This window comes from Carcharodon carcharias, chromosome 19 (assembly GCF_017639515.1).
Source record: "Carcharodon carcharias isolate sCarCar2 chromosome 19, sCarCar2.pri, whole genome shotgun sequence".
Lineage (NCBI taxonomy): Eukaryota > Metazoa > Chordata > Chondrichthyes > Lamniformes > Lamnidae > Carcharodon > Carcharodon carcharias.
Window position 1 is genome coordinate 71,344,924 of NC_054485.1, and position 14,147 is coordinate 71,359,070.

General features: G+C 47.0%; 1 protein-coding gene across 1 annotated transcript; it reads right to left on the bottom strand.

Moving 5' to 3' along the window:
* Nucleotides 1–3,355: 3,355 nt before the first annotated feature.
* On the bottom strand, nucleotides 3,356–4,042 carry LOC121291222 (gastrula zinc finger protein XlCGF49.1-like). The gene has a single exon (XM_041212303.1). The coding sequence runs from the start codon at nucleotides 4,040–4,042 to the stop codon at nucleotides 3,356–3,358; it is 687 nt and encodes a 228-aa protein (XP_041068237.1).
* Nucleotides 4,043–14,147: the final 10,105 nt, after the last annotated feature.

Sequence of the window (14,147 nt, forward strand, 5' to 3'; positions counted from 1 at the left end):
GTGGCGAAACCCAAACTGGACATCAGTGAGCAGGTTATTGCTCAGCAAGTGCCGCTTGATAGCACTGTTGATGATCGAGATTAGGCTGATGGGTTGGATTTGTCCTGCTTTTTGTGTACAGGGCATACCTGGGCAGTTTTTCACATAGCCGGGTAGATGCCAGTGTTGTAGCTGTACTGGAACAGCTTGGCTAGGAGCGCAGCATGTTCTGGAGCACAAGTCTTCAGCATTATTGCTGGAATATTGTCAGGGGCCATAGCCTTTCCAGAATCCATTGCCTTCATCCGTTTCTTGATGTCATGTGGAGTGAATCAAATTGGCTGAAGACTGGCATTTGTGATGCTGGAGACCTCTGGAGGAGGCCCAGATAGATCATCTGGCATTTTTGGCTGAAGATTGTTGTGAATGCTTCAGAATTATCTTTTGCACTGCTGTGTTGGGCTCCTCCATCATTGCGGATGAGGATAGTTGTGGAGCCTCCTTCCCCAGAGAGTTGTTTAATTGCCCACCACCATTCACGACTGGATGTGGCAGGCCTGCAGAGTTTAGATCTGATCCGTTGATTGTGGGATCGCTTAGCTCTGTCTATCACTTGCTGCTTATGCTGTTTGGTACACATGTAGTCCTGTTTTATAGCTTAACCACATTGACACCTCATTTTCAGGTATGCCTGATGCTGCTCCTGGCATACGCTCCTGCACTCTTTATTGAACCAGGGTTGATCCCCTGGCTTGATGGTAATGTTAGAGTGAAGGATATGCTGGGCCATATGCTGGGCCATGAGGTTACAGATTGTGTTCGAGTACAATTCTGCTGCTGCTGATGGCCCACAATGCCTCATAGATGCCCAGAGTTGCCAGATCTGTTCGAAATCTCTCCCATTTAGCACAGTGTTGTGCTAGTAGTGTTGCACAACACGATCCTTAATGTGAAGGTGGGACTTCGTCTCCACAGTGACTGTGTGGTGGTCACTCCTACCGATATTGTCATGGACTGATGCATCTGCATCAGACAGGTTGGTGAGAATGAGGTCAAGTATGTTTTTCCCTCTTGTTGGTTCCCTCATCTCCTGCCGCAGACCCAGTCTAGCAGCTATGTCCTTTACAACTCAACCAGCCCTGGTGCTACCGAGCCACTCTTGGTGATGGACATTGAAGTCCCCCACTCATGGCATCAAGTCAAATATGGTCAAGAAAACCTCCTGCTGATTACCACCCACAATCCTCCCTCAGCTGATGAATCAGTGCTCCTCCATGTTGAACATCAAATATCCTGGAAGAGCCCCCAATTTTGTTATGAAGTGGCAGATGATGTTTGCCAGGCAGACCAAATCCACAAGGGAAACTTGGCCAAGCTAGCACAATGATTTTGCAATTGCGTTTATTATGAGAGGATGTGTACACTGAAATCAGAAGTAATGAGTCCACCAAGACCTTTAGAGATTTTAAAAATTAAATTAAAATATTTAACAAAAGAAAATATTTCAAGCACATACATAAGATTATAATTACTTACTACTATAACAAAATCCAAAAGTTTATAATTAACCAGTCTCCCAATTGCACACCCCCTTTAAGGCAACAGTCCAAAATAGTTTTCAAATGTAAAAAGCAAGCCAGCAAGTTACCGAAGTACCCACTTGACTGTGGATTTCCAAAAGTTTGTCTCCAGCTTTAGTTATTGGACATAGCAGACTTTTGCAAAAATGGCTGGAGGCTTCCCAAACGCTGTTTCACACACTCCTATTAGGCCTTACAGGGCCCCCAACTTAGCCTTTCATTCACCATCATATGTTTCTAGCTCTTTAATCTGTACTTCCATTGTTCCATATGCATTTGGAAATGCCCTTTTCCAATAACATAAAAACTTACATGTTGCCAAAATTGTCAGTAACCTTTGGAAAAAATAAACACACTGCTTGGCCTTGCTTCTCTGGCTAGTTGTAAACATCATAACATCCCTTTGTCATCCATACATTCCTTCACTTATCTAAAAATGTAAATTTCCTTCACACCTTATATGCTAAGGCTCCATCCATCTTTACTCATTAGCATTTCAAACACATTTCTACACCTAACTTTATTTTAATAATTTCAAGCTTGCAGCCTACCTGACTCCAAGGTAATTAAATCACACACCAAAATCCTCATCCATGCTGTTGTTGCTTCTAGACTAGGCTAGAACATTCCAATGTTCTCCTGTCCAGCTTCCCATCTTCCACCCTCCATAAACTTCAGGTCAGCTAAAACTGCGGTCTCTATCCTAACTCACACACTTATCACCCCTGTGCTCGCTGACCTACACTGGTTCCCAGTCCTCCAGTACCTCCAATTTAAAATTCTCATGCTCCAGTACACATTGCTCCATGGCCTCACCCCCTCCCTATCTCTGTTACCTCTTGCCCCATCTCCCTCCAAGATCTCTGCAGTCCTCCAATTCTGGCCTTTAATACATTCGCCCCATTTCTTTCACTTCACCATTGATGTCTGTGTCTTCAACATCCAGGCTCCATGCTCATGAATTCCTTTCTTAAACCTCTATGCATCTTGATCCCTCTCATCTCCTTTAGGACCCTCCTTAAATCCCACCTCTTTGGCCATATTTTTGGTCAGCCCCTCCTAATATCTCCTTCTTAGTCTCGGTGTTAATTTTCTCTGATTATGTCTCTATGAAACACTTATGGGCGTTTCACTATATTAAAGCGCTCTATAAATACAAGCTGTTGTCCTCTCACATTCCCTGTGGTCCTCAAGGTACTGACCTGGAGTACAGACTGTGGACATTGATTGGCGTCTAGTGCTCTATTCAAGTGGCCATTCAGCATGTGTAGTCCCAGACACTGAATGTTGTGAGACAATGGAGACTGTCACATCCGAGACACATCCTGGCCTCCCCCTGACTTCCCAGCCGGGGTCACTGATGAGGAACGGGATTCCTGGCTGATTCTCCCCCTCCATAGACCAGAGATGCTAAGGCTAATTGAAGTCCCTCCATTACTACTCCAGGAATGGCTCCTCCCCCGGGTGCTTGTGCTGTTGACTGACTTCTACTCAAAGAGAGAGAGTCAGTGAGTGACTTGTATCTGACGCTGCACTGAAAGGATGCTGAGTTTATATAGGAGATTCTAAACATGTTGATGTCTTTTTTTGGTGATGTTTGGTGATCTGGTCAAAGGTTAAATTGACCTTCTCGAAACAATTGGACTGATGGTGGGAGAGGTTCGAGTCAGACTTTGCTGAAACAGATAGTGCTTTGGAACGATAGCTCCCCTGTGCGAGCACTGGAGGGTAAACAACACAGACAACTCTTAGTGTAACAGAAGCAGTTGTCCCGGCTCCAAGTCCGTGAGGATTGTTCACGAGACACTAGATTGCAATAGAAAAGCCTCTTCTATGTGTGAATCTTCTAGTGTCTCAGGAGGGTTGCCGATGTTGCGTAAAGCTTTATCACAAAATTCACACTTGAAGGATTTCTCTTTCATGTGGATTGTCTGATGAACCAGGATGCTTGATGACTGGGTGAAGGCTTTGTCACACACCTCACACATGAACAGTTTCTCCGCTGTGTGCATACTTCCATTTGAGCGGAGATACGATAAACGTGAGAATGATTTGTCATACACACTACATGTGAATGGTTTCTCCCCTGTGTGAATGCGTTGGTGTACACAGAGGGTTGATGAATGTGAAAATGATTTAATGCACACCTCACATGTGAGTGGCCTCTCCCTAGTGTGAATACGTTGGTGTTTCACCAGTTCTGCTGAATGTGCAAAGCCCATATTGCACACCTCACAGTTGAACAACTTCTCTTCAGTGTGAAGTCTCCGGAGGCCAAAGGAGTTGGTAAAGGTCATCTCACAATCCTCACATCCGAAGGGTTTCTTGCCCCAATGAACGCTGTGGTGTATCAGGGGAGTCACAGATGGTGAAAAAGGTTTATCGCAAATGTTCCAGATGAATGGTTTCTCTCCTGTGTACATGCATTTGTATTTGAGGAGGGTCGATGACTGTGAGAATGATTTGTTGCTTACCTCGTACATGAATGGTTTCTCCCCAGTATGACTGCATTTGTATATGCAGAGTTCAATGACAATGAGAATGATTTGTCACACACCTCAGGCATGGAAAGCTTATGTTGGTGGACAAGTTGGTGTTGCATGATTGTCAATCACTTTGTGAAGTCTTGGTCACACTCCTGACACTTGAATTGTTTCTCTTACATGTTGCTGTACATCAGATGTGCTTTATGTATTAGGAGATCTTATGAGCCTGTAGAGCCCTCCTCACACACCTCACACTTAAGCAGCTCCTTACCTCTAGGAATGAGTCCACGGTTCATGAGGCTCGATGAATGATTGAAGCTCTCACCACACTTGGAACCCATTCACAATTCTTCCCAACCTCACCCTGGCCGATCATCCACAGCCAAACCTTTGGAAAAGTTGGTCCTGATGGAAGGTTCCACACCACTGACCAGTTTCAGATCTGATGATATGTCAAAGCTCCCCTGACCCGGCCGATTTCCAAATGATGGTTTTACTGCCCAACCCCCCCGCTCCCCCTGTTCTGACCATCATCACCTCTCTCAGCAGCACTGGTCCACCTCCCCCCATGGTCCCATGGCCTAAGTGTACTTTATTTTATTTCCTCAGAGTTGGTGACTCTGAAATTAATCTCTAAGTCACAGTCAGTCCATAAGTCAGTGTTACTCGCTGAGCAAAGATTCACTCCCTGAGTTAGACTCACTTTCTCAGTAACAGAATCACTCACCAAGTACTGGCTCAATCACACCTTCCACTCTCTTCCCTCTTCCTCCTTCCCCTTCACCCCTCTCCCATGTCTCTTTCTCCTGTGCCACTCTCTCCAGTGCCACTCTCTGTCCAGTGCACTCTCTCTCCCTTTGACCCTCTCTTCTTTGCCCCGCTCTCCATTTGCCCATCTCTCTCCTGTATTCCTCTCTCTTGTGCATATGCTGACCCTACAACTGCACTTCATCACTGCCTTCGATGCTGTGGGTCTTCCTCTTCTGATCTATTTTTTTTATTCATTCATAGGATGTGGGCTTCGCTGGTTGGGCCAGCATTTATTGCCCATCCATAGTTGCCCTTGAGTAGGTGGTGGTGAGCTGCTTTCTTGAACCACTGCAGTCCATGTGGTATTGTTAGGAAGGGAGTTCCAGGATTTTGACCCAGTGACAGTGAAGGAACGGCGATATATTTCCAAGTCAGGATGATGTGTGACTTGGAGGGGAACTTCCAGGTTCTGGTGTTCCCATCTATCTGCTGCCCTTGTCCTTCTAGTGATCGTGGGTTTGGGAGGTGCTGTCTAAGGATCTTTGGTGTCTTGGTGATTGTTTCTGCACTGGTGTAAAAACAAAGACAAAAAGCAAAATACTGCGGATGCTGGAAATCTGAAACAAAAACAAAAATAGCTGGAAAATCTCAGCATGTCTGACAGCATCTGTGGAGAGGAATACAGTTAATGTTTTGAGTCGGTATGACTCTTCATCAGAAATAAGGAAACAAAGAAATGAGTTGAAATATAAGCTGGTGGAGGGGGATGGGGCAGGTAGAGTTGGATAGAGGGTCAGTGATAGGTGGAGGCAAAGAAGAAATTGCCAAAGATGTCATAGACAAAGGACAAAGGGCTGTAACGGTGGTGATATTAGCTAAAGGATGTGCTAATGGTGACATTAAGGGTATAAAGCAGGACCCACCTGTTGGGGGTGGGTGGAGGGGAGGGATTGAAATAGGCTAAAAGGCGGAGATAAAACAAAGGATGGAAATAAATTTTAAAATATTGGAAATGGGTGGGAACAGAAAAGTTTATTTTAAAAAATTATAAATTATTGAAAAGGGGGGATCGGAAAAGGGGTGGGGGTGGAGGACAGATTTCATGATCTGAAATTGTTGAACACAATGTTAAGTCCGGAAGGCTGTAAAGTGCCTATTCAGAAGATGAGGTGCTGTTCCTCCAGTTTGCGTTGAGCTTCACTGGAACATTGCAGCAGACTAAGGACAGACATGTGGGCATGAGAGCAGGGTGATGTGTTGAAATGGCAAGCGACAGGGAGGTCTGGGTCATGCTTGCAGACAGACTGAAGGTGTTCCGCAAAGCGATCACCCAGTCTGCATTTCGTCTCTCCAATTTAGAGGAGACCGCATTGGGAGCAGTGAATGCAGTAGGCTAAGTTAAGGGAAGTGCAAGTGAAGTGCTGCTTCACTTGAAAGGAGTGTTTGGGCCCGTGGATGGTGAGGAGGGGGAAGTAAAGGGGCAGGTGTCACATCTGCGGTTGCATGGGTAGGTGCCGTGGAAGGGGGTAGAGGTGTAGGGGGTGATGGAGGAGTGGACTAGGGTCTCCCAGAGGGAACGATCCCTGCGGAATGCTGCCGGAGGTGGGGGGTGGGGGGTGGTGGGGGGCAGGTGGGGGGGGGGTGAAGGGAAGATGTGTTTGGCGGTGGCATCATGCTGGAGTTGGTGGAAATGGTGGAGGATGATCGTTTGAATGCGGAGGCTGGTGGGGTGATAAGTGAGGACAAGGGGGACCCTATCATGGTTCTGGGAAAGAGAGGAAGGCGTGAGGGCAGATGTGGGGGAGATGGGCCAGACATGGTTGAGGGCCCTGTCAACCACCGTGGGTGGAAAATCTCAGTTAAGGAAGACATGTCAGAGGAACTGTTTTGGAAAGTGGCATCATCGGAACAGATGCGACGGAGGCAAAGGAACTGAGAGTAGGGGATGGAGTCCTTCCAGGAAGCGGGGTGTGAGGAGCTGTAGTCGAGGTACTTGTGGGAGTCGGTAGGCTTGTAATGAATATTGGCGGACAGTTTATCACCAGAAATGGAGACAGAGAGGTGAATGAAGGGAAGGGAAGTGTCATTGATAGGCCAAGTGAAAATGATGGAGGGGTGAAATTGGAAGCAAAATTAATAATTTTTTCCAGATCCAGGTGAGAGCATGAAGCGGCACCAAAGCAGTCATCAATGTACCGGAGAAAGAGTTGTGGGACGGGGCCTGAGTAGGACTGGAACAAAGAATGTTCCACATACCCCATAAAGAGACAGGCATAACGGGTCCATGTGGGTACCCATAGCCACACCTTTTATTTGGAGGAAGTGAGACGACTTTAAGGAGAAATTGTTCACCGAGAGGACAAGTTCAGCCAGACAGAGGAGAGTGGTAAAAACAAAAAACTGTGGATGCTGGAAATCCAAAACAAAAACAGAATTACCTGGAAAAACTCAGCAGGTCTGGCAGCATCGGCGGAGAAGAAAAGAGTTGACGTTTCGAGTCCTCATGACCCTTCGACAGAACGACAGAGGAGAGTGGTGGTGGATGGGGATTGTTCGGGCCTCTGTTCGAAGAAGAAGCGGAGAGCCCGCAGACCATCCCGGTGGGGGATGGAGGTGTAGAGGGATTGGACGTCCATAGTGAAGAGGAGGTGGTTGGGGCCAGGGAACTGGAAATTGTTGAAATGGAGTAGGGTATCAGAGGAATCGTGGATGTAGGTAGGAAGGGGCTGGACAAGGGGAGAGAGAATGGTGTCAAGATAGGAAGAAATGAGTTCTGTAGGGTAGGAACAGGCTGACACGACCAGTCTGCCGGGACAGTCCAGTTTGTGGATTTTAGGTAGGAGGTAGAAGCGGGCCTTCTGAGGTTGGGAGACCATGAGGTTGGAAGCTGTGGAGGGAAGATCTCCAGAGGAGATGAGGTCAGTGACAGTCCTGGAAACAATGGCTTGATGTTCAGTGGTGGGGTCATGCTCCAGGAGGAGGAAGGAGGAAGTGTCTGCGAGTTGGCTCTCAGCCTCTGTGAGGTAGAGGTCAGTGCGCCAGAAAACAACAGCACCACCCTTGTCAGCGGGTTTGATGACAAAGTCAGGGTTGGACCTGAGAGAAAAGGAGTGCGGCAAGTTCAGAAAGAGACAGGTTGGAGTGAGGGAGAGGAGCAGAGAAATTGTGACGACCTATGTCACGCTGACAGTTCTCAATGAAAAGATCAAGAGCAGGTAAGAATCCAGAGGGAGCGGTCCAGGTGGAGGGAGAATATTGGAGGCTGCCAAAAGGATAAATAATAAAGGGTGCTTGACGTCGAACGACCGATCCTGTGTTGAGTGTTGGTTTAAAATATTCCGCAACAAATTGGTGAGGAGGATGGGATCCCGCTAAGGACGGAGGAAATGGACGAGTGACGGCCGAGCCACCGCATGAGTACCTTTTAAATTACCAGACATCTTGAGGGCAAAGCCAAAACTGCCCACCATTTGCCGCCCTGGGACCAAAAGAATTTACAGGTGTAAGTCAAACCTCAATGAGTCGGTAAGAGTTTGGGTGAAACGTGTCTAGCAAGATGCTCGGTTTTAGTTTCAAGTAAGGCGCTCACTTCAGGAGGAAATGAAGATGAGGCTGACAACAAATAACCCAAACCAACAATGGCCGTGGAAAAGAAGTTAGAGCTCGAGTGGGGTCCAGAGGGATGGTTAACTAGATATCTAGGAGAAAAGAATCAGACACAAGGGGTGGAATCCAGATGACCCGACTGGGAAACAGAGGGCATGATGGAAAAAAGTAGAGAAACAAAAGGAGGAAAAGGCGCTTTGTTAGTAGCCAGGGCGATCTGAACAAAAGGTGCAGAAACACATCAGTTGAAGCTGACATTTACCCAGTACCACCAACATCCCCACAATACCAGACCAAAGGTCCAGGTGATTGGGATATAAACAGTTAGGCATATAGTTATGAAAAAAACAAAGAAGGAAAATAACCGCCCCCATCATATGATGGTGCCACTGGAGTGGCACCAGCTAAGGTAGAAGTTGTGCCCGGACCCCCTGATGCCCAAGGCCAACCGGGACCGGTCCGATTAAGAACATGTGTCCCGTTTTCCTTCGACAAAATCAAATTATTGGAAACGTTGCCAAAACTGACACACCCCCGCCGGAGCAATGAACTCTTCTGGGACAAATTGAGAGAAATGCGAATATCCCACCAATTACATAACCGGGACACAGACTGTCTCGTACGAGCTAAAATTCCTGAGACAAAACGGGAGGAACTAGGCGACGGGACATGCTGCGCGGCCGTCACTCAGACCGGCCAAGAGTCTCAGACAGCGTTTGGTCATTTTAAAACAGCAGTGACTACCGCACCGGGAGCTGTGCCAATGAATTGGGGTATGATAATAGGAATAACACAGAGTAAAGGGGAATCAGCACACAACTGTGGGGAGAGAAAGTTGACATTCTATATAGCGCACTCAGGTGTACGAGACCCAGCAAGGAACGATGCAGCATTCTTAAAAAATGTTTAACGATGGACTGGGCAAAGCACATCAGGACGTAATGAGGACGGGACTAGTCACGATGCAGGATTTCGACTCCTTAGTTAGATGGGCTATGGACATAGATAATCAACAGAAGACTAAACTAGCCGCAGCAGAGTCAGCGACAGACTTAGCAAAAACAGGAGGAAAAAGTGAGGTTTGCTATAATTGCAACAGTCCAGGACACTGGTGCAATGAGTGCCATATGCCAAAAAAGGACAACAGGAGAAAGTGTAGGAACTGTAACAAGCCCGGCCATGAGGCCAAGGACTGTTGGTCGGCCAGGGAAGGCAAAGCAGGACAGGGCCCCAAACAACAATCCGTTCTGTCGAAGGGTCATGAGGACTCGAAACGTCAACTCTTTTCTTCTCCGCCGATGCTGCCAGACCTGCTGAGTTTTTCCAGGTAATTCTGTTTTTGTTTTGGATTCCCAGCATCCGCAGTTTTTTTGTTTTTATATCGGTCCCTCCAATTGGACAAACATCCTGTATGGAGGACATGAACAAAAACCAACTAACTGATCGAGATAATCAAAACCCTGAGTCAGGAACTAAATAGGTAGCAGCGGCCCCCGGAGAGGACCAAGACCCCCGAATATATTTAGCGGCACTGTTAGGGGATCGGCAGTGCGGGGCGCTAATAGATACAGGGGCCTCGGTGTCCATGACAAATTTGAAACTTTCCCTCACCCAACGTTCGATATTAATACAAGGTGTGGAGGGGAAAACAGGTTAGGGTGTATTAAAGTGAGACACAAGTATTGGAGATGGGAGGTATAATCCTCCCAGTACGCTTGTGGACGACCTTAGGAATAGATATACTGAGTGAACTAAACTTATTAATAGAGGTTAAAGACAAGGGATTAATATGGAGGGACCTAGGAGAAAAGTCCAGGCGTCCAATATGTGACACAAATATCCAGCGCAACTCCTAAGCCGGGATTGGAGGAAGGACTGCAAATGTGTGTGAGGCGATAGAAGGGGTTTAGGCAGAATCTAAATAAGACTGCGGACTGGTAAGGATGGAACCGATTAAGATACCGGTGCCGGAGCACTGAGCCTGTAGACGATACCCAATAAAACCAGAGGCAAGGGAAGCCATACAGAATATAGTAGCAGATCTAGTAGAACAAGGGGTGTTGAGCGAATCTATATTGACCACTAATTCCCCTATATGCCTGTAAAGTCGATCATATTGACTGACGGTCGACTATACTGCCCTTAATAAGGTAATCCCACGAGAACACCCCATAGTGGCGAGTCCCTCCACAATATTTAACGGAGTAAAACCTGAACACAGAGTGTTCAGAGTCTTGGACATTGCCAACGGGTTCTGGTCCATACTATTGGATGGTGAGTCACAAGAAAAATTCAGATTCATGGTGGAAAGGAAACAATACACTTGGACCAGAGTCCCACAGGGATTCCATAACAGCCCTAATATATTCCACCATCTAATGAATCAAGCCCTGGAAGGACTGGATTTTGCACAGCACCAAAGTGCACGACTACAATATGTAGATAATATACTGATAGCGTCAGAGGATGAAAAGGGACATATGGACGCACTAATATGTGTTTTTCAGGCCCTAAAGGAGACAGTATTTACAGTAAATCTGAAAAAGGCACAATTGGGACTACCACAGGTTAAATACCTGGGACATGAAATTAGTCAGGTTGTAAGATACTCCCCCAAGAAAGAAAAATCGCCATCAAAAACATGCCAAAATCGATAATCATCAGAGGAGTGAGGAAGGTGTTAGGACTATTTAATTGCTACGGAAGTTTTGTACCAGACTTCACGGCAACTGCAGAGCCAATACAGCGATTAGTAAAGTGAAGAAGGCCGGCAACGGGACAGGTAAAGTGGGGGCCAGGGCAGGATAAGGCCTGTGCAGAGTTGAAGGCTGCCCTGACTCCAGCCCCGCCCTTAGATTGCCCAATATGTTCCGACCATTCCACGTGCTCTACAATGCGGACAATGCAGCAGTGTTACATGGGTATGGCGGGGACATGATGCCAGTAGCTTATTATTCCACCCAGTAGTCCTCAGTAGCCCAGGGTATGGCAAGTTGCGTAGCCGCATTAGATTGTGCGGCATGTGCAGTGCGAGTCTGTGAACCGATAACCATGTCAGGACAGGTAGTGTTGCACACGTGACATCCACAGGTGGACCTGCTGATTACAGGGAAATTTAAATCTGTCTGAGACAGTAGAAGAACTGCATGGGAAGCAGTCCTAATACCTAAAGACAGATCAGTTCAGATAGTGATGAATACTTGAGTAAACCCTGCTGAAGACATATTAGCGGAAGGGGAGACGCATGAGTGTCAGGCCACAATAGACGAAGAAACTCAAGGGACCGCCACTGACGACCCCCTGGAAAACCCCGACTGCACCCTTTATGTGGATGGATCTTGATATATATATGGAGAGCCACATACATGTTGGACAGTGGTAAGAGTAGATGGTGAAGTGGTAGTCAAAGGAAGTGTCTCAGCCCAGGTGGCCGAGCTGACTGCCCTTACAGAAGCCTTTCGGGGTTGTACATGATTATATGAAAGCCTGGAGTAGGCGAGGATACATCACCTCCGGAGGAGGACACATAACGCACGAGAATGTGTTGGGAGGGTCAGTGGAGACACGCACAAGGGCCGGAAGACATGTCAGAGGAACTGTTTGGGAAAGTGGCATCATCAGAACAGATGTGACGGAGGCGAAGAAACTGAGAGAATGGGATGGAGTCCTTACAGGAAGCGGGTTGTGAGGAGCTGTAGTCGAGGTAGTCGTGGGAGTCAGTAGGGCACTTTGCAGCTTTCCTGACTTAATATTGAGTTCAACAATTTCAGATCATGAACTCTCTCCTCCATCCACACCCCCTTTCCCATTCCCTTTTTTTCCTCAATAATTTATCATTTAAAACAATATATATTTTTCTTTTCCCACCTTTTTAAAATTTATTTCGATCTATTGTTTTATCTCCACCTTTTAGCCCATTCTGATCCCTTCCCCCCACCCCATCCCCACTGGAGCCATCTGCCACTAGCTTGCGCTGCTTGCTACCATTCATGTCCCCATTAGCACAATCCTTAGATAACGTCACCACCATCAACACCTCTTTGTCCTTTTGTCTATAATATCTTTGGCAATATCTCTCCTTTGTCTCCACCTAATACTGGCCCTCTATCCAGCTTTACCTGTCCCACCCCCCTCTACCAGCTTATATTTCACCTCATTTCAATATTCCCTCAGTTCTGATGTAGAGTCATACGAACTCAAAACATTAGTTGTATCTCTCTCTGCAGATGCTGTCAGACCTGCTGAGTTTTTCTAGGTATTTTTGTTTTTGTTCAGATTTCCAGCATCCACAGTATTTTGCTTTTATCTGTGTGAGTCACATGGTTTGTTTCAGTAAATAAATTCACAAACACATCCCCTGAGGACATCCTGCTTGATGATTGTTGCTTAGCCCCCACTTTGATCCTGCAAGTCTGTCCTGGACAGACATTAGTGCTGATGTTATTTCTACAACTGAAAACAATGGAGCCTACCAAGGTGAGCTGTCCCTGGCTCCAAGGCTGATCTTTGTTTAGAGGGTTTCTCTCCTTCCGTGACAGGGGTGAATGGATGTTGTCTGGGGCCATTTGGTTGTGACAATTGCCTCCTTCATTTCTTTATTAGGGGGTTATCCTGTGTCATTGTTGTGATGTATTAAATTCCAGTCCTTTTCAATATCAGTTCTGCTGTAGGTGGCACTGTGATTGTAACGCAATTAGAATAGTTTATAAACTGCTCACAACTATATTGTTGGAGAGGTTTGCTGGTTTACTAGTAGAGATTGTCTCCTAGCGATGTAAAAATAAAGGCTGCTTGACGTTTGAACGAAAGACTCTATTGAGTGTTGATTTAAAATACTCCACAGCACCATCCTGATTGACACACTATTTGGCCAATGATTGCTCCTGTTCTGAACAACAGCCAATCAGGGGCTGAGTGGGTGCTGCCAGATTGGTCACTGACCTGTGCAGTGATCTGATTGGGTGATGTCAGCTGCTGCTTTCTTCACTCTTCTTCAGAGCTGGCTGCAGGCTGCTGGAGAGCAAGTCAGGTAAAGCGCGTAGTGCCTCTATGTTTAGTTTATCCTCACAAGGCCCTTCCCTTCCTGACCTCTCCACCCATCCGCCCTCAGTCCTGGGTGTCTCGGGCCCCCATTCCTTCCCACCACAGAGTCTGCCCTCAGGCTTTGGTGGCTGTAGCCCTGGATTCCCTGTGTGAATGAGAGAGTGAAGGAGTGAGTGAGGGAGTGTGAGGGAGATAGCAAGTGTGAGTGAGATAGAGACTGTAAGTGGCAGGCAGTGAGAGAATGTGTTCGAGGGTGTGGGAGAGAGTGAGTGTGTGGGGGAGAGAGAGTGAATGTGTGGGGGAGAGTGTGCGCATGTGTGTATGTGACAGAGACATAGTATGTGAGTGAGTGACAGAACCTTGAGACTGGGAATGAACCAGACACACACACATCTGCTTAGTGGGGACACACACCAAAACCCTCCCCTTCTTCCTCCCTCCCCAAAAACTTATCCACACACCAGGCCGGGAGAGGAGGAACATCCAGGCTGAAAGGCAGCCTACTTCCGACCCCCACTTTTATATGAATTCTGCCAAGTCCAGCTCAGTGTGTGGGCCACCAGAGACAAACACAAGGTCAATGTTAATCCAACCCAACTCCTTAGGTCAGCCCTGGTCCCCTCCCCCTTCCCTGTGACCAGGACTTGGGGCCTATTCTAGCTCTCTCTCTCTCTCTCTCCCCACCCCCGTCTCTTTTTCTCTC